Raw genomic sequence first — 20,001 nt, 5'->3', positions numbered from 1 at the left:
CCTTCTTTTCTTTCGGTTGGGTCACTATATGTGACTGTGTTGTATCCTATTTATGTTTTTATCTCTGCAACATTTTTATTTTTATTATTGTAAACCACCCAGAGTTACCCTTGATAAGATGGGCAGTCAATAAATTTTATAACAAACAAACAAATAATATTCACCCTCAACAACAGCAGCTGAGATGACACTAAACATGCTAACATTAGTGCTCATCAGAGTTTAGGAAGAGTTATTTAAGTGTTTGGCCAATGTAAACAAAGGGGCATGGCTACTTAGGAACATAGCCCTGTTAGAACAAATTGATCCAATTGAGCAGGTTACTTCAATGCAGTAATTGCTCAAACATGGCCCATCATAAGAATGGCCAATTCTTGAAAGTCCATAATGTTGCAATAAAGCCTACACCTTAAACTAGTGGGCAATAATACATGTTTATGGCTTTCTTTCTCTTTACAACCATATTAAGTATACAAAAGGCCACTTGAAATATTGTCATTAAAAATTTGGAGGCAGCCCTGCCCAGACAGGTAAAGAAATTACATGGTCCAAACAGAACACCAAGAAAAGGTATGTATGTTATCCTATTTTGATAAAGTAGATATATTCTGGTTGTGTCAATGATTTTTGTGCCATTTGGATTACCTAGTTTCATTGTGAGCTGGGTTTGGCTGAGCTATGAAATATCATGGCCAAATGTCTGAAGTTTTAATATGTTTTAAAGTGTGCAAATTAAGATCTTGGTTTTAGTGTAGTCTAGTCAAGTGCTTTCAGTCACAATGAACCAAGGCTCCCTGCTAAAGGCTAGGCTCTTCATGGCGAACCTATGGCATGCGTGCCACAGGTGGCATACAGAGCCCTCTATGCAAGCACGCAAGCCATTGCCCCAGCTCAGTTCCACCACACATGCGTGCGGCCTCCTGCCAGTCAGCTGATTTTTGGGTCACGTGTGGGGGGTGGGGGGTCGTGTTGCATGCGTGGGGGTGGTGGTGTTGATACACCCCCTGCAGCCTGTTTTGGTTCCAAGATGCTGCAGGGGGCCTACTAGGCCCAAAATAGGGGACAAGGGGGTCATGCATGTATGCACTGGGGGCCGTGGGGAGCGTGGGATGTCACAAGCGCATGTGCAGGGAGTGTCCACACATGCCTTGTATTATAGATGAGACACGTGACAACAAAAAGGTTAGCCATCACTGTGCTAGTCAATGTCTAAGTATGAATAAACATCTTCCTCTAGGTATGGACTCCAACTGTTATCATATTTTATCTCAATCAGGACTACCAGACAAATGACAATGACCAAGCAGTTGTGGAGATTTGTGTCACTCGAATTACTTCAGCCATCAGGGAGACAGAATCCATCGAGAAGCATGGAAAAGCTCTTATTGATCTCTGGGAGTCATGTTTAGAGCACAATCTGAAACCCTTTTGTAAAGATGAAGACACACCGCATGCAAAGATTGCCTCTGATATTATGAGCTGCATTCTGCAGGTAGGGAATGTTTTGCCTGATGATGTACCTTTTTGAGGGTATGTTGATTGGTTCTTTTTTGTAATAGAACTAACATAAACAGTCTCCCCCAAATTTATAGTAGAAAAGGTGGGTGGATGACTTATTTAATTTTCAATTTTTTCCCCAAGGGACAGAGAAATTATCTAACAACTTATCATGGAGAAGATTCCTTTTGTGGTTACAGTAGTAAATATGTTGAAAAAGGAGGATGGGAGATCTTGATATATTTCCTTGAAACAGAAAGGAAGCATGGGAAAATCACACAAAAGGCAAGATCTTCACCTCAACCCATCTGGCCACCATATAGCAAAATAAATTCAAGGATGCTCCATCCATGAGAAATCCTCAGAAATGTTCATCTCCTTTGGAAGAATGTCTAAAATAGCCTGTCTTTAATCAGATTCCATGAAAAGTATTTTCTTGGAATGTGTTCTGCACTATAGTCTGAAGCTGGAAAAAAAGGGTTTTAGATGTGAAAATACACATTATACCTCTTGATTTCCCTTTAAAGACATTTTTCTGGGCTCATAGACTAGCCATGTGATTTCTGAAAAAAAATGTAGGTTGAGTTAAGGAACAATATTGGTACTACCTCAACTGAAATATGTATGTTTCTGAAATTGTGTGGCTACTGTGAAATCCTGGGGTGAAAATGCAGCTGATTCACTTCCTATCCATGCCTGCTTCTAAATACCTTGTGAATTTCAGAGCCAAAGCCCTGACATTCCTGCTCTTTAGAAAACATTCTGAATACAGGTAGTCCTCGACTTACAACAGTTCATTTAGTAACTATTCAAAGTTACAATGGTGCTGAAAAAAGTGACTTATGACAATTTTCACAGTTACAAACTTTGATCAGGTTATCAAAATTCAGATGATAGGCAATGGTTCATACTATGACTGTTGCAGCGTCCTGGGCAGAGGTGGTATTCAGCCGGTTCTCTCCAGTGTGGGCAAACTGGTAGTGGCGGCTGTGGGAGGCTCTGCCCACTTACCCCCATGTAATGCGCAAGCACTGCACATGCACAGAAAGTGGTGTCATACACAGACACTGCACAGGTGAACAAAGTGAGTGTGTGCACATGCATGCTCGCATTTGCTAACCGCTAGGGAAAGTAAGTGAATCCCACCACTGGTCCTGGGGTGTTGTGATCAATCTCCTTTTGTGACCTTCTGACAAGCAAAGTCAATGGGGAAGCCAGATTCACTGAACAACCAGGTTACTAATTTATCAACTCCAGTGATTCACTTAACAACTGTGGCGGGGAAATGTTTTAAAATGGGACAAATTCACAACAAATGTCTCACCTAACAACAGAAATTTGGGGCTCAATTGTGGTCATAAGTCAAGGATTACCTGTACTATTTTGTAAATATGTGTTCAAAATAATATCTATTTTAAGTGGTCAAATAGATTTCAATTAATAATTTTCTGCTATGTGTTAGAACACTCTGCTATGTGTTAGAAATTGGCAAGCAGAACTATATATGTGCCAATGAAAATGTCATCATACTGCTCAATTCTTCCAACGATGATGTATAATAAGTTTTTACCTATGACTTATATCATTAAATTGTGCATGGTTCCCTCTACGTTTCATAACATAAATACATAGCTTGATAACTAGCTTTGGAGTAAATTTTACTGCACATGTTGAAGGTTTAAGTTGGAATATTCCAGCACAGATGCACTGTTTTGATGGTATTTCAATTAAGATAAGTTTCTGGTGTCAATTATTCAATCACAGCTTCTAATTAAATTCTAGGATATAAGAAAGGAAGCAAATCCATACACCATGTTATGTAGATTTTTACACAAATTGATACATTTAAGATTACAAAACAGATAATTTGAAGAAAGACCAAATTCCACTACATATCACTAAAGATTAACAGTAAGTTGATATAATTAGAACCCAAATAATTTTTGTTCTTTTGAACAAGACATGAAACTGAATAAAAAATGCATGGTTTATGTGTTAATGTGAACATGTATTAACTAGAAAGTCTTTTTTCAGGCATTATATCTCCTAGTAATATTTAGTGTCCATCTAAATTGAGGCTAGAACTCTAGCTAAGTTAAAACTGTCATTACTAAAGTTTGTATTAGTAATGGGGTTTCTTAGGGAGGAAGAGCTCTGCTGGTTAGTTCAGAAGTCATACTAAAGGTTTATTTATCTTAAACTACTATGAATTTAATTAATATTGAAATCAATTAATCTATTTTTATTCAAAGCAAACACCATATAATTAGAACCTGGTTCATATCAATGGAATGCCATCTAAAACTCCTCAAGGCTCAATTATTTTTATTTCAGCTTCAGAACTCTAGGATCAGGTCCAAGTATGCATTTTAAACAAATGTTAAAATCTAGGTCCCAAACAGATGTTGATTTTTCAAAACAGTAGTTCTTTAATAAGTAGAACAAGACTCCATTGTCTTCATTTTACTCTAAGGACTCTTTTGAAGAGATATATTAACTACAATCAAATCAATTATACTTGATGAAAATATATGTGATCAAAAATTTATCTCAGTTTTTTAGGTTGTCTGTATTTATGTTATTGCTGGTATATTAAGTAGAACAAAGAAAACTCACGACCAGCTTGAAGTGTACTAAAAGAATAAGTCAGAGGAAACTCAAAAATCCAGGAAAGAGCAAAATAAAACCAGTAGCTTTAAGATGGTTTCACATATCAGGCTAGGCTACAGTTCAGTTTGTTTGTAGTCTAATCTTAGCATGTTGTACAAACTCAGCCAATGTTGAGCTTGTTAATCATGTTTTATGATTTGGTATTGTGTGAATCCAGACACACATTATCAATATTCTTATAATATTAATTATATCAATATTAATATTGATGTATATATTATATATATATAATATATACTCTCAGAGCCAAGGTGGCGCAGTGGTTAAATGCAGCACTGCAGGCTACTGCTAGATCAGCAGGTCAGCGGTTCAAATCTCACCGGCTCAGGGTTGACTCAGCCTTCCATCCTTCCGAGGTGGGTAAAATGAGGACCCAGATTGTTGGGGGCAATATGCTGACTCTCTGTAAACCACTTAGAGAGGACTGAAAGGCCTATGAAGCGGTATATAAGTCTACTGCTATTGCTATATTGCTATTGCTATATATATAGCATATATGTGTGTGTGTGTGTATTATATATCTATATATATATATATATATATATATATATATATACATATATACATATATATACATATATATACATATATATACATATATATACATATATATACATATATATACATATATATACATATATATACATATATACATATATATATATATATATATATATATATATATATATATATATATATATATAATATATACTAAAAGTCACAACCCTGGTATGCCCAAGTATGGGAGGAAGGTCACACTTCCACTCTCGTCATTAGGCTCATCACAAGAGACCATCCAGACAGAAACCCAATATTTTTTACCTGTTGCCTTATTGTTACATTTTGTTATATTTATGCTGATAAATAAATAAAGGGAGAATAGTATAGATCTATTTCAAGCTATTTAGCTCTCATCAGCTAGCCATACCCAAGTTGGGAATCGAACCTGTGCTCCATTGCCTCCCAGGCAGGGAGTTAACCATTTGAGCTACAGAGAACGACTCCTTATCAGCCAGCCAGGGTGGGAGGTATATACTTAAAGTCACAACCCCTGGTATGCCCAAGTATGGGAGGAACCTCCCACCCAGGCAATGGAGCACAGTTCGATTCCCAAACTTGGGTATGGCTAGCTGATGAGAGCTAAATAGCTTGAAATAGATCTATACTAGTCTCCCTTATTTATTTATCAGCATAAATATAACAAAATGTAACAAAAAGGCAACAGTAAAAAATATTGGGTTTCTGTCTGGATGGTCTCTTGTGACGAGCCTAATGACAGAGAGTGGAAGTGTGACCTTCCTCCCATACTTGGGCATACCAGGGGTTGTGACTTTAAGTATATACCTCCCACCCTGGCGGGCTGATAAGGAGTCGTTCTCTGTAGCTCAAATGGTTAACTCCCTGCCTGGGAGGCAATGGAGCACAGGTTCGATTCCCAAACTTGGGTATGGCTAGCTGATGAGAGCTAAATAGCTTGAAATAGATCTATACTAGTCTCCCTTTATTTATTTATCAGCATAAATATAACTATATATATACTATATATATATATATATATATATATATATATATAATATTAATATAGTTGGTTTTAAAAAATAAATAAACAGCCTTTCATTCGGCTGTTTAAAATCTTCCCAAAGAATTTCTTTTGATTTGGGAATTAAGGAATGAGGAAGAAATAGACAACCCAATTTCCTTCTCTGACATGCTGATGAGAGCTGCCTTCAAGAATCTTTCTCTTTTAGCACTCCTTTCCGTAACCACATTCCTTAAAGTATGTGTGGTCAACTCCTTTGTTAGGCTCCTTGTCAAATAAAAAACTTCATCCAACTGACCTGTTCACTATTGCAGTTAAAGACAGACTCTTTATTTATTTATTTATTACATTTATATGCCGCCCATCTCACTATCCAAAGTGACTCTGTGTAAATACAAAATTATATTTCATTATTTAAGAAATAGAACAACATGACATTCAACAGTACACCTTTACATTTATATTTCATTGTAGCAAAAGTAATTCAAAATAGTTTGTTTCTACACACCTGATGAAACTTAGCGACAATAAGAACATAGAAGTGAACGTGTGTGCAGTAATTTGTAACTCTATTTTTGTTCTTTTCCACCCCCTAAAAGAATTATAATCGCCCTCCCATCATAGCGTTGGCTGTCCCAGTGGCAGTGAAGTTTCTCCAGAGAGGTAACAAAGAATTGTGCAGGAATTTATCCAGTTATCTCTCACTTGCCGCAATCAGTAAAGCAGAGCTACTTGCTGAACACACAGAAAGTATTGTAAAAAGTATCCTGCAAGGTAAGAAATACCTATACAGTACATTTTGTGTTTGATTTATATGCTTCTACTTCATAAGAATTTCATACGTTTTTTTTAAATGTTGACTTCAAACATTGTATGCTACATGTGTCTTTTCAGGATAGGGGCCAATCAATGCTCTTGACATCTGTATGAGGTCAAGTGGTCCAGTTATAGTGACTTTCTATATAATTGGAATATTCCTTAGAAGTATTTAAAGGACAAGTAAGCAATACTTGTTCATTATATTGATTTAAGCAGTCAATCAAAAAATATTTATACCCGATGTTGATGATTGAAGTAAACTCAATTTTCACTAGTAACACTGTCCATCTCACTTATTATTTCAATCTAGGACCTGATAGATCATCAACATCATCATCTTATTCCATATGAAAACTTATAAATCTGCAAAACAGCTAAAGTTAACCTTAGTCCACCCCAATCATTTTTCTTAATTTTTCTGACTTTAATCCATTTAAACTTAATTGTTAATATGTACACTATTTATTACATCTTTAATTGTACCACTATAAATTATGGTGCTCATACAGGTGGTAAGAGCCCTATCTCTACTTGTAATATGTTCCCCGAATGAAAAATCCCAGGCAGTCATATTCAAGCAAGGTCCATTTATTAGGAACATATCAAATTTGCAAGGTCTTGGTGTAATGCCAATTCTGATCAAACCTTGGAATTACACCAAGTAAAGAGCAAAAGTTTGAAACTTTCTCCCAGTCACATTCTCCAATCAGCTCACAGTCCACTGTCTGGTGACTCCAAACTCCACCTTCAGCCATCTGCAGGCACATTCTCTATTCCCAGGGGAAAGAATGCAACCTAGCCATAACATCCCCATTATCTCTGCAACCCCCGCTTCCTACTGCTAGAATGTGGTGAGCCCAAAGCTGCTTTAGATCTCCTTACAGAATAGCACTGGCACTTAGAATTATATACTGCTTCATAGTGCTTTTTACAGCCCTTTCTAAGCAGTTTGTAGAGTCAGCATATTGCCCACAACAATCTGGGTCCTCATTTTACCCATCTCGGAAGGATAGAAGGCTGAGTCAACCTTAAACCTGATGAGATTTGAATTGCCGAACTGCAGCTAGCAGTCAGCTGAAGTAGCCTGCAGTCTGTGGAACCAGCTTCCCCCGGAAATCCGGACCATACCCACTCTCATGGCCTTCAGAAAAGCCGTAAAAACTTGGCTGTTCCAGCAGGCCTGGGGCTGTTGACCTCACTGCTGAGGTCCAGCCCCGACTAAAATGAATGTATGAGGGGTGTTTGTTGTTTTTAAATTGTTTTTATCATTATGTGTTTTTTCTATATATATATATATATTTTGTAAGCCGCCCGGAGTCCTTTGGGATTGGGCGGCATAGAAATATATTTAATAAATAAATAATAAATACTGCACTCTAACCACCGTGCCACCTCGGCTCTTATACATAGAATACCTAGAAAAAACTTAGGAAAAGAATAGGAAACGAGTACAATAAAACATGGCTACACATATGTCAGCTTCAGGGTCGACAATAATATTCAGAAGAAACCTGGGTTGGATTCTACCTGATTCCTTGGGTGGGCAATAAAGTACAGTACAATCAGACCTGAGAGGTTCTGTTATTATGGCCCATCTCAATAAAGTATAATTCTAGTCTTTTGGGGAATCTTTTTCCTGATGTAGTCAACCCAAAGGACTTTCACAGCATTTCTCTTTGAAACTTTCATCCTAAAGAAACAACAAAGAATTACTGTAGAGAGTCTGTTATCCATTGTAATGCTGGTTGAGAGATTATGAGAACTAAAATTGAATACATCTGGAGGCACCAGTGTGTTGGAGATGCCTGTATCATTTAACTATTAATCTATTCAGTAAAATGCTTTATCCATTCAGTTTGGAGATCTCGGTAATTTTGCAATAATCCTTTGATTGTTTTTTTAAAAAACTGGTATTTATTTTTGGTTCAACTCAAGGCAATGCAAATACCTAGTGTTGCCACTTCTATTTTCTCCACAATAAGAATCCTATATGGTTGATTGGGCAGAGGGGGTGACTGGTCTAAAGACACACAACCAACTTTCATACTTAAGAGAAGACTATTGTATTGTTTTCCAAGAATTGTATTTTTGTATTTTGTATTTATTACATTTCTATGCTGCCCTATTCCCGGAGGGACTCAGGGCGGTTTACAACCAAAGTAGGGAGGGGAATACAAACAGGAGGGAAAGACAACAGACAAACAACTACAAACATTTTAAAAGGCACTCAACAACCACACAATTCGAGCAGGGGAGGGGCACCCGTCAGCCCCAGTCCTGTCGGAACAACCAGGTTTTAAGGGCTTTGCGGAAAGCCTGAAGGGTGGTGAGGAATAACTTTTGAGACAACAAATGCTAAAATGCTACTGTAACTCCTTCATCATCTTTAGTGTTCCTGGCTCTGGGACCTATTTGGTTTGAGATTGTTCTGCTTTTAGAGACATGATTTTCATAGAAATTAAACAGAAAAGAGCCCTCTTACATTCTGACTTAGTGCTTGCATTGTATTCTGAACACCCTAAAGAAAATGATATGTAATATCAATCTGATAAAGTATTTTTTTTTATTTACAGCTCAATTTTATAAAAAAATAGTTTCAATAAAGTCAATACAAAATCAGTTTATTTTACAATATAATACAGCTATATTAATTTCAAATCAGAAAACTGAAGTCATCCTAAATGCAAGATAGTCTTCTGGTATTAAAAGTTCCTTGGACAAGTTGCTAACTTTATGAAGATGTACATACTAGTAATAAAAACAGAAAAAAGTTATTGCTTCATAATATTTAAATAGTTCAGTTGCAAAATTCACATTAAAAAAAAACTACAAACAAGAGGGTTCCATAAGACAGCACAGCTTCCTTCATCTTCACTTCTTCATTATTGATTGACAATATCTTTGTCTTAATATTAACATAAGCTTACATTGTACTCAATTCTTACAGTAGTTTCTTGCTCATTGTTGACCTAGAGCTCTTAGCACTTTAAATGTCTTTTTCTGCAGTTTTAATACAACTGCTTTTTCATTTGATACCTGGCTGATTGGCTCTCTTCATTAATTTCTAGAACAGTCAATTTTGAAATATATTCTACTCATATTTATGCCATTCTCTACTACCACTCTGTAATGCTATTACTAGTTTCTATCTTTTAATTTCCCTGTAGTCTCATTTGTTTCTTTTAGATCTCTTGAAAAGTTCTACTTTAACTGAGATTTATTACAGTTATTTTTCTGATCATCTTTTAAAAGGCTTTCGTTTTTCCTTGTTAATTTCCTCTATTACTGACTATGATATCTTTCCTCATCTTTTCTTCCTGAAAGTTTGTGTTTTAACTATAGTGCATCTTTCTTTTTGACCAATGCTTTCATCATTTATCTTTCCCTAGCTTATTATGGTAGTTGTTCGGAAAGCCACTCAAACTTTTCTGCCTAGAAATTTGGGGAAAAATTTTCTTTCACTTCAGTTTCCACAGTGTCTCTTATCTAGTTCCACAATTCCTCGGATACTCTCTTGCAAAAGTTAATTATATTGATTTGTTCTCTGTTTTGATTTTATATTCTGACTATATGTCTCCAAATCCAATCTTACTGTCACACCTATTTTTTTAAAATATATATATTTATGCCATGTATCTGACCATATGAATTTGACACACTATAATGTGTTCTATAATATACACTTGGAAGGAATCTAGCTGATTGGATTGAAATTCTTTTTCCTACATTATAACAAATTGTATTCTGATGTTATCTATCTAATTATGTCCATGCATTATTTGAAGCATGGATTGGCAATGAACAAAGAATTGTCTTTGCAAAAACTATATTGAACTACTTATTGTATCATTGTGTTTAACAAACTATGCACCAGACTTATTGCAGTCTTTTCTGCTGTGACATTTAGCACCTCTTGCAAATTACTATAGATTTACTTAATATCTTCATTTGTGTTTGAAATAGCAGCATACATTTGTACAATAATGATGTTCTCCCAATGAATATATGCTAATTCTAATAAATATGAACCTATTGTTTATTGGTTCACAGCCCGTACAAACTTAGTGATATTCTTTTGGGGTGTCATTGTCATTCCATCTCTTTGCATGAATTTATGCTCTGAATAATATATCACATTATCATCTGAACTGAGGTGATCTATTGTAGTCTACCAATGTTAACTGATTCAGAAAATATCTAATTTAGCATACTTCAATTTCATTTTAATAGTTTCAAGTTTTGTTTGGTTTGTAGTTATTACAATGTTTTATTTGTCTTTGTCAAAGATAAACTTGTTTTTCAGTTTTGACTTCAACAATGACCAGACTTTTTTGTCAATTTGGTTTCGCCATATCCTCATCTGTAGAGCTACTAGTGAGAATTCACCTTTCTTTCCAGTAGCTAGGTTTCCCCCCCACAAAAAAATCATATTGTCTAGCAACCAAAATTGCCTAAAGGATTTGACCCATCTTCATATAACAATCCATGGCAACAATCCAGAAATGATTTATTACTGCTTTCTTCTAGATTTCATTTTGACATTTTCTAACTTTCCTCAGATCTGCAGAACCTTTTCGACTCCATTATGGATTACTTATAGCTTCACATCTCTCCTTAAATTTTATCAACAAAGATAATCCTACCAGGAGCTCCTGCTAGCAACATTTTCAAAATCATTACAGCTGTTGAACCTTCTCATCATGATAGGTGCTAATCGTGTATAATTAAGAGTATATTCAAAAATAATTTTGGGATATGATTAAGATATGTGCTTAGAGAATGTTGGATCCATATAGCAGTCTAGACCAGCATGCTTACATGCTGACTCTTAACAAGATATATTTAAGAGCCTATATTTTAGCTTTCATATGGTAGCAATTTTAAATTATGCCCTACAACATGATTTCTCTATGAATGAGATTTCATGTGGATAAAATCCATCTTACTGGCTTAGCAAGTATTTGTTCTGAAAGCAGCTATACCCATTTGTGGAGAGCTATCTCCCACTTATGACAGCCCTGTTCTTTTTTACGGAATCTGGAGAGCAGAGATATTGGCTTATAGTAGTAACCATGGCAGTCATCCAAGGGCTTCTTGCCATGTGAAGCCTCATTCAGAGTTTCTTATGTGAAGCAGAGATAACTGGCTTCTGACTGTTCTTTATACCTCTGTTTTTCCTATGGAAACTGTATCATGGACCAATTCTAAATATATGTGTATATATATTCAGATTTTATAAGTTCTGTTTATTGGTTTGATTTTTATATAGAGTTTTGAAGAACATAAATTCAGGGGCTAAAAACATACTGAGCCCCTCCATGAGGCAAAATCTCTGTTACTCCCCAGCCCACTATGTTGCCACGGTTATTACAGGCATCTTCTTCAGTTTGTCTTTTTATCTCTTCGTCACTGAGGATTCGGTCCCAAATATTAAAGCCAGTTATTTTTCCAGAAAAAGCTAAAGATTCATTGAACCCGCCTCCAACACAGCAGCCATTCTTTTCCTGGCCAATCTGCAAAATTCCACCATCTGGGATGATGTGGTCTTCAGATATTTCAGAAGAGGTGACCACAACCTTTCCATTTATCGATAAAGATATGGTTCCATTGGCTGAACCCCAAGCACTGCAGATGTGAGTCCACTCTCCGGAAGAAATGACCTTTGGGGCAGATATTTTGTTGAAATTATTTTTTATGGCAAGAACCACCGAGTCATAGTTCAGATAAAGCTGAATTTCATAGGGATTGTTCTTTGTTCCATATGAGAATACAATAGTTTTGTCCAATGCTTCAGTTACCTTAACCCATGTGCAGGCAGTGAAGGAGAAGAGTGCCATCTCATCAGTTGGATGAACGCTCACGAAGATCTTTTTAGAACGCATTGGGAATAAAATAACTGTTTCACAACCTGTAAGAACAACATGACGTAATTGTTATCAATTATATTGAAGGCTCATGCATATTTGGGATAATCGTAATGTAATATAATTCTAAGTATCAGTTAAATTAGGTTATTTAATTAGGCAACTGTATTATGAGTAGCAATACTCATTTGGATTTTAAGCAAATATATTTTTTCACTTTTTCTAATATCTTTTCAGAGAGATATTGGTATAGTGGTTAAGACAACTGTGAGTTCTAGTTCTGCCTTGGGCATAAAGCCAATTGGATAATCTTAAGCAAGTCATTTTTTCTCAGCCCTAGTAAGAAGGCAATGGCAAACCATTTCTGGAATTTTGCAAAATAAACTGCAGGGACTAGTCTACGCAGTTGCCATGAGTCAACACTGATTTGAAGGGACAAAAAAATATTGCCCATATACTCCACAACTTTCGAAAAGGGAAGGGAGCACTAAGAATCTAAAATAATCTCATACTGAATTAGATAATCCTCTGTTCATCAAGAATTTATATTGTGATTCAGTAATTGAAAAATAATTTCAAATAATGTTACATGTAATCTCTTGCTGAAATCTCTTTCAGCAAACCCCCAGGTAGTTCCCATAGGTTTTCCTCATTTACTTTTCATAATTTTTTGGGAGATCCATCTTCATGTGGGGTGGGGTGGTAGAGAAACTCTTTGTCTCTCATTTTTACTCAGAAACATTTTTACACATGATGTGCAAAGATGTAAACATTTGGCCAATTCAAAAATTACATAAACATTTTTAGACTTACTATTTGGGAAATAACATGTTAAGAATTGAAGTTTTCCAAAACCTGTATATTTGTTTTCTGATTATATACTATCATAAGGATTAGATTTTTTTTTCTGATTAGGTTATGGCGGGACTTGAACTCAGTTGACAATTTCAAATATTTTAATAAATGTATGAGAGAGCAATTACAGGAAATTGAGATACAGTATGATGAATAATCAACAAACACCACATTTTAGATTCTTTGAACTTGAAGTGAGACGAATATTGAAATCACAGCTGCAATAATTAGTATACTTTTTCTATTTTCCCATGCTGTGCTGGTGTCATATGCTTTGAGTTCTAAGAATGTTAAAATGCTTTGACCACTGAGAATAGGGGCAATGGGTCATGAAAATCTGCAAGAATACTTCTTCAAAGGGCAAAGAGCTGTGTGTAGTGACATGGCTTTTTAATTATCAAAATTTCTAACTTTATTATCAAGGGTAGACAAAATGAAAACCAGCTTTATAAGTCACCAACAATAGTGTGATCACAAAAACCCTTAAGAATCAACCTGGCAGAAATCCAAATATGTGAGAAATCAAAACCAGTTGCTGAGAACTCTTTTGGAAAAAAAAAGGAAAGATTTCCAGAGGGATCTGTGGAACAGTTTTTATAAAGTCAGTCTTTTTGTTCTTAATCAAATTATGAATGTCCTCCCCCTTGTCAAAACAAATAGAACTGAGTGATATCATTGGCCAGAATGTGGTAAATTAAGAACAGGTCCTGCAAATTTGGTGGAGTTATGTTGGACTTAGCACTTCATAGATTAGTTCAATTGCACCATGGATTTTCCTTCAGATTTTAGAAAAGAGCAATCTTTCTGTCCTGCTCCTCCCTCTCTTCTGTAGCTGCTAGTAATGGGAAACACGTGTGACATCATTCCATTGTGATTCCCTCTCTCAGGCAGTAGCCAAAGTGAAGTGGGATTGGGAAGCTTACAACAATATGACAAAGCACACCACACATTTTTTTTTATCATGAAATTTTCTAAAGGGAAGGGAAGAGCAGATGGCTACTTATGCCACAGCTTTCTCATAGAAAACCAAGATAATTTTTAGCCTGATGGCTGCTAGCATTATCAAACAAAAGAAATTTAACTATTCCGTTCTTACCTCTCTGTGGACTTTTTGTGTGTGGGGGGGGAGGGGGGGTTAAAAAGTAAATATTAGAAAATTAGGATAGACATTCAAAGATAACATTCTCTGGACTTCCCATTAACACCATTTTCAAATTTTGAGAGCATAATGCAAAACATTGTGGGAAGCATCCAAGACTAAATAGTGCTAAAAGTGGGTACTTGCAAAAGAAATACTCAATGAATTACTTTGACATGAAAATAACAGAATAACACAATAACAAAGTTGGAAGGGAACTTGGAGGTCTTCTAGTCCAACCTCCCCCCACCCCCGCACCTAGTCAGGCAAAGACCCTATACCATTTCGGACTAATGGTTGTCCAATCTCTTCTTAAAAATTTCCCGTGTGGGAGCATTCACAACTTCTGTAGGCAAGTTGTTCCACTAATTAATTGTTCTAATTGTCAGGAAATTTATCGTTAGTTCTAGGTTTGTTTTCTCCTTGATTAGTTTTAATGTATAGTTATAGTATATAGTTTTACATATTATTTATCATAAGTAATAATGTATAGTTATTACAATTATTTAATGTATCAATTCTAGATATCTCAACAAAACAAATGGTTGATCAAGAAGTATATTGTTAGCAATTCCCTACCCTCCCCATTAAAATCTCTCAGGATCCATCATGAGTTTCTATAATTCCTTAGAGACAGAGGTGGCCTTTCAGAAAATAGGCAACAGTATTTTTAAGCACAGCTTTTTGATGTGACTTTACATTTGGAAAATTAATCAGTGTGAGCACTAGGGCATTTATCTATGTTATGCTTTTGCCCACGTGCTTATTCAAATGTATATATTCTTATCTTGTTCAAATTAAAGTAACATTTTTCTGGAACAGTTGTTAATTAATGGAACTTAAAATTACTACCAAAAATTAGGATGCTTATCAATATAGGACTTTCCTCTCTTCACATACATTTGAAAGGGCCTCTAGATAGTGACTGTGATTCTTACAAACCTTTTGGACTAATGAACAGACAATACATATCATGAGATATTTAACCATCTGCTTATTTCTCAATACCACTATATTTTTATAAAATAAAAGCAATGATTAGAAATCATTGGCAGCTGTTGCTTTAGAGATCACTAATCAGTGTATGGAATGTCACAGAATAGCAAACCTCTTGTAAGTGTGGCAAACTCTTCTTTTGTGTGGTTAAGTACATGAGACCTATGTCATTCTTTCTATATTATACCAATAGTTATTTAAAATCAGCCTCAGAGAATATATAGGTAGGAAGAAAAGAGCTACCTTAAAAATAACAAGTTAGACTTTAAATGGTGCGGGAGAATATGTTTCAAAGTTATCTAACATAAATAGTTTCATTATTTATCTTAGCATAAATCACGGCATGTTCAGATTGGGTATTAAAAGGCAACTGGAATGGTTCAGGGGAATCTTTGTGATATATGGCTGTGCAGTTGTGCTTCACAGAGTCTAAGCTATTCCACTTTCCTGAACCCCTGTGGAGAATCTGTTTATGCCCTGAAGCGTGAGAATTAAATTGATGAATAGTCTGTTGACATAATGAGTGAGCTCACAAGGTCAAATTGTGTTCAGAAGTAGCCCCTGAGGAATGCAGTGAAGGAATCAGCAGGTATGTTAGAAGAAGGCAGAGCAGAGGAACAGCCAGAAAACTGAATTGATTGGGACTGTCAATGAATTATTGTTGTTACTGGCTCCACAAAATAAAAACAACAATGGAAGAGAATAACTGCAGTGACTTAGCAAAACTTTACTAAAGTTGCTTTGCTAATCAGATAGATGTTTTTGGAGTTTCTATTGGCCAAGTGTAATTATTCAATGAACATATTTCAACATATTCACTGCTTCAGCTATGTTACAACATAGCTGAAGCAGTGAATACTTACAGTGACTTCCACATTATATTGTGAGTTTATATTGTTTGGCTGCTATACAATACAAGTCAAACATGCTCCCTTCCAGTTGTCTCCAAATTTATACTACCATAATAATGCCCCCTTCTCTATAAGCAAAGCATCAGGTAAGGTAGTTAAACAAACTTATGGTCAATGCGGTTGGTTGGGAATGAATGTGTAAGGCAATGGTAACACTAGAAAAAGAATCTGACTCACCAGCTGGCAAGGAAGGCTTCGTGGTCTTCTTCTGCGATTCTTTTAGTTCAGCTTTTGTTTCCTGCAGCTCTTGCCACAGTGACTTCACCATGAAATTGCTTCCATGCATTATGTAGTCGACTCTACCTTCCTCTGATGTAGGGCTCCGCTGATCACCCTCTTCTGTTCTCCACTGCCAGGCACGCTCAAGCTGGCTGAGTCGGTTGGAAAGGTTTTGGTTTAATTGCAAAATCTCTTGGAGAATCTTTTCTTGCTTGATCTCATGAAGCATCCCAGACCTACCTCCAGAAGCTCTGCTCTTTGTTATCATCTGGTCCATTTGGCTCCAGATCTGAGTGGTTGTTTTCTCGAGATATGTGGTGCACGTGCCAGCAAAGTTTTCCACAAACTGTAGCATTTCTGCTCTCAGCGTCTGCAGCTCCACCTTAAGGATTTCATCCAGAGACTCAAGCAGCATGTTTTCCTTCATCTGGGAATTCTCAAGCATAATGAAGAGCTTGTCCCATTCTGTGTGTTCTCGCTGGCAATCACATGAAATGGCTGAAACAGAGCACATAATAAACATTACTCTACGTTTGAACTTTATTCTCGCAAAAGAAGCTGTTTAAAGAAAGATGTATTCTAAGGCTATTTACACGCTTTCTCTAGGAAAGAAGGCAAGGGCATAAGTTAGAAATAAGAACAGAGAAATTTTCCTGCCTCCTTTCTTGGCTAAACATTCTGAAACATTGCTATTTTTAAGTTTGCTAACTGCAGATTTTGCAACAATAAGAATACTAATTTTGCTGTTAACGCAAAAGCAATTTGTTTGCAGTTAAAGACTAAGGAAGAACGGCAAAATACTTACTTTCTTCTGTTGCAGGAATTACGCTGTCTATTTCATTATCAAAATTCAGGAAGAAGAGATCATCATACTCATCTGTGTTCTGAGTAAATGAAGAATAACAGAGAGCAAAAAACAGAATCATAAAAGGAAACATTTTTGGATAGAATTTCCCAACTGCTTCAGTAAAATTCTCAGTGTCTTAATCTCTTGTAAGACTGGAGCAGAGATGATTCCTAGCCCTTAAATAATACTGGGGGAATGCCTGAGCTTGAATGAATGAGTAATTCTAGTCCTGGAGCTGTAAGAGGAGTGCTTCTGGTTATTATTAATTTTTTGGGATGGGAACTGTACGGAAGGGGGAGGTATGGAGATTGCACAATCCTGAACCTTGTTAAGTCTGAAATGGGAGTGGATTAGTAAGGAGTGAAAGGGGAGAAATGATGGAAAGTCTGTTCTTGCAAATTGCAGAGCTCTTTGGAGGTTAGGGTTTTTTTTTTAATGCCATGAATTTTAATGAAAAACAAAAATAAAACGTCCATTTTAAAGAAAGGTGAAGAAGAGAGATTCTATTGTTATAACTGAAAAGTACATAAACTCCTATTACTGTTTGCATTCATTTGTAAAATTTATTCATTATTATTGGATATACTGCTCCAGAACTTGGTTTTGAGAATCATTTGTATTATTAAAGCATGTACAATATTGGGATAGGAGACACATTCTGAAAAGGAAAAAAAAATATGTTACATTTTTAGCTTTGGTAAGCAACACACGCACACACACACACACACACACACACACACACACACACCTTACAAAATTTGACTGGATCAATCTCCCATTCTCCCAGAACAGTCTTTTTTATACATTGATCTTGAATATCTCTAGAAAGTATCCTATGCAAATAAAGACGCCCTTCTGTTTGAGTAATAATTTTTAATTCATATCCTGGATATAATTAGCCCCAAAATTGTATTTACTGGTACTATGCCTGGTCAAACTGGAGCTTAAGAAACAGAATTTCTAAATATATGACAGGCTCACCCACCATTTGCCTGCCCCGGTTTCCAATGGGCTGCAGGCTGATATTGGTCCACAGACCAACGATTGAGTTTTAAAAGAACTTTCTTCTGTAAATTATGTAAGAATCAGAATATTTTGTGAAATATGAAGTCACTTAATTATTTGAATTAACTATCTCTTCTTTTACTATCTACATTTCTGACTTTAGAGTTGAATATGATAAATGCTTTGTGGTTGCCTTTCAAAACTGCAATTCCATGTTTCATCCTTCTTTCTCTCCCAATCAATATTTAATAAAATAAAGTAGATGACACTGTGGCTGTAAACAACAGTCAATGAAATAAGGGGGAAGAATCGTGTTAACCACTTATTAAATATGTGTGGAAAGGAATACTTACAATAAAATAATCCTATTACTGCTTTTTAACAGTAGCCCAAGGAGTTACAACTTTGGCCCACCATGAATGCTTAGACAGTGATTGAGTTAATGTGTCAAAATTAATGGTGGGTGCACTGCACTAATACCCCTTTCAATTGCGGGGCTATTAATCTCCCCAAGTTGCGAGATGAACAGAACAGAACAAAATTAGTTATAAGGGACATTGGAGGTCTACTCTCCCAATCCCCTGCTCAAGCAGGAAACACTATACCAGTGATGGCTAACCTTTTTGTCACTGTGTGCTGAAAGTGTGCATGTGTGCGTGCTGTTGTGTGTCTGTGTGTGCTGTTTTGCGCATGTGTGCACTGTTGCATGAGCACACATCCATTATGCAGTGAATGCATGATACCCCCTGCATACCCCCCTGCATGCGTACATGACACCCCTGCATGTGCCCCACCCCCGTGTATGCACCCTGGCCCCCATACATGCACACTTGACCCTGTGCATGCACACATGACCTCTGCATGCACCCCACACATGTGCATGCGACCCCCATGCTCTGTACAAGCGCATGTCTCCCACACACATGCACACAGAGACCCAAAAATCAGCTGGTCTGTGGGACGCAAGTGTGCATGCGCGATGGAGCTGAGCTGCAGCGAAAGCTCGCATTCCCAAAGAGAGGGCTCTGCATGCCACCCATGGCACATGTGCCATAGGTTCGCCATCATGGCCCTATACCATTCGAGACAAGTGGCTGTCCAGTCTCTTAAAAGCCTCCAGTGATGGAGCACTTACAACTTCTGAAGGCATTCCATTCCACTGGTTTATTGTTCTCACTCTCAGAAAATTTCTCCTTAGTTTCTGCTTGAGTCTCTCCTTGATTAGTTTCCAAACATTGCCTCTTGTCTTGCCTTCGGGTGCTTTAGAAAATAGGTTCACCCCTCCTCTTCTTTGTGGCAGCCCCTTGAATATTGGAACACTGCTATCATGTCACCCTTAATCCTTTTCCTCCCTGCTAGGCTAGACATACCCAATTCCTGCAACCATTCTTCACATGTTTTAGCCTACAGCCCCCTGGAGAATGGGCAGCTATATGAATTTGATAAATAAATATGACAGGGTTTTAATAAAAGCAAGACTCAAATGGTCTTCTTTTGATAACAAAATGGTCCACTGGGAATTCATTCATCCATCCATTCATCCATTCATTCATTCATCCATTCATTTAATTTATATAGCCACCCAATCAGCAAACAACTCTGCGTGTGGCTCACAATTGAGAATGCTGATATGTCATTAT

The 20,001-nt window shown here is 36.5% G+C and overlaps 2 protein-coding genes across 14 annotated transcripts in view; one reads left to right on the top strand and one right to left on the bottom strand.

Annotated features, from left to right (window-relative positions):
• The window catches only part of VEPH1 (ventricular zone expressed PH domain containing 1), a 144,229-nt gene that overhangs the window by 18,417 nt on the left and 105,811 nt on the right, over nucleotides 1-20,001 (top strand). For 7 of the 13 annotated variants that reach the window (XM_032225403.1, XM_032225404.1, XM_032225405.1 and 4 more), the window contains 2 exons: nucleotides 1,277-1,492; nucleotides 6,307-6,481. In XM_032225403.1, coding sequence (XP_032081294.1) covers nucleotides 1,475-1,492; nucleotides 6,307-6,481 — 193 coding nt within the window. In that variant the 5' untranslated portion in view covers nucleotides 1,277-1,474. Of the gene's footprint in view, nucleotides 1-1,276; nucleotides 1,493-1,641; nucleotides 1,783-6,306; nucleotides 6,482-20,001 lie in introns of all 13 variants that reach the window. The other 6 variants (XM_032225410.1, XM_032225401.1, XM_032225399.1 and 3 more) reach the window with 1 other exon arrangement.
• PTX3 (pentraxin 3) lies at nucleotides 8,707-18,044 on the bottom strand. Its single transcript, XM_032225412.1, has 3 exons — nucleotides 17,315-18,044; nucleotides 16,468-17,007; nucleotides 8,707-12,434 (listed from the first exon to the last, which is right to left on the bottom strand). Exons 1-3 carry the CDS (start codon nucleotides 17,445-17,447, stop codon nucleotides 11,815-11,817), a joined length of 1,293 nt encoding a protein of 430 aa, XP_032081303.1. The 5' UTR covers nucleotides 17,448-18,044; the 3' UTR covers nucleotides 8,707-11,814.

This window comes from Thamnophis elegans, chromosome 10, assembly GCF_009769535.1.
Source record: "Thamnophis elegans isolate rThaEle1 chromosome 10, rThaEle1.pri, whole genome shotgun sequence".
Taxonomy (NCBI): Eukaryota; Metazoa; Chordata; class Lepidosauria; order Squamata; family Colubridae; genus Thamnophis; species Thamnophis elegans.
The sequence above is the reverse complement of the archived record's forward strand: the minus strand, read 5'-3'. Positions and strand labels throughout refer to the sequence as shown.

Coding starts and splice junctions, on each gene's coding strand:
- PTX3 (XM_032225412.1), bottom strand. CDS start 17,447: ATGTTTCCTTTTATGATTCTGTTTTTTGCTCTCTGTTATTCTTCATTT. Junction 17,008..17,314: donor AATTCCTGCAACAGAAGAAA/GTAAGTATTTTG, acceptor GCTCTGTTTCAG/CCATTTCATGTGATTGCCAG. Junction 12,435..16,467: donor GAAGCCTTCCTTGCCAGCTG/GTGAGTCAGATT, acceptor TTGTTCTTACAG/GTTGTGAAACAGTTATTTTA.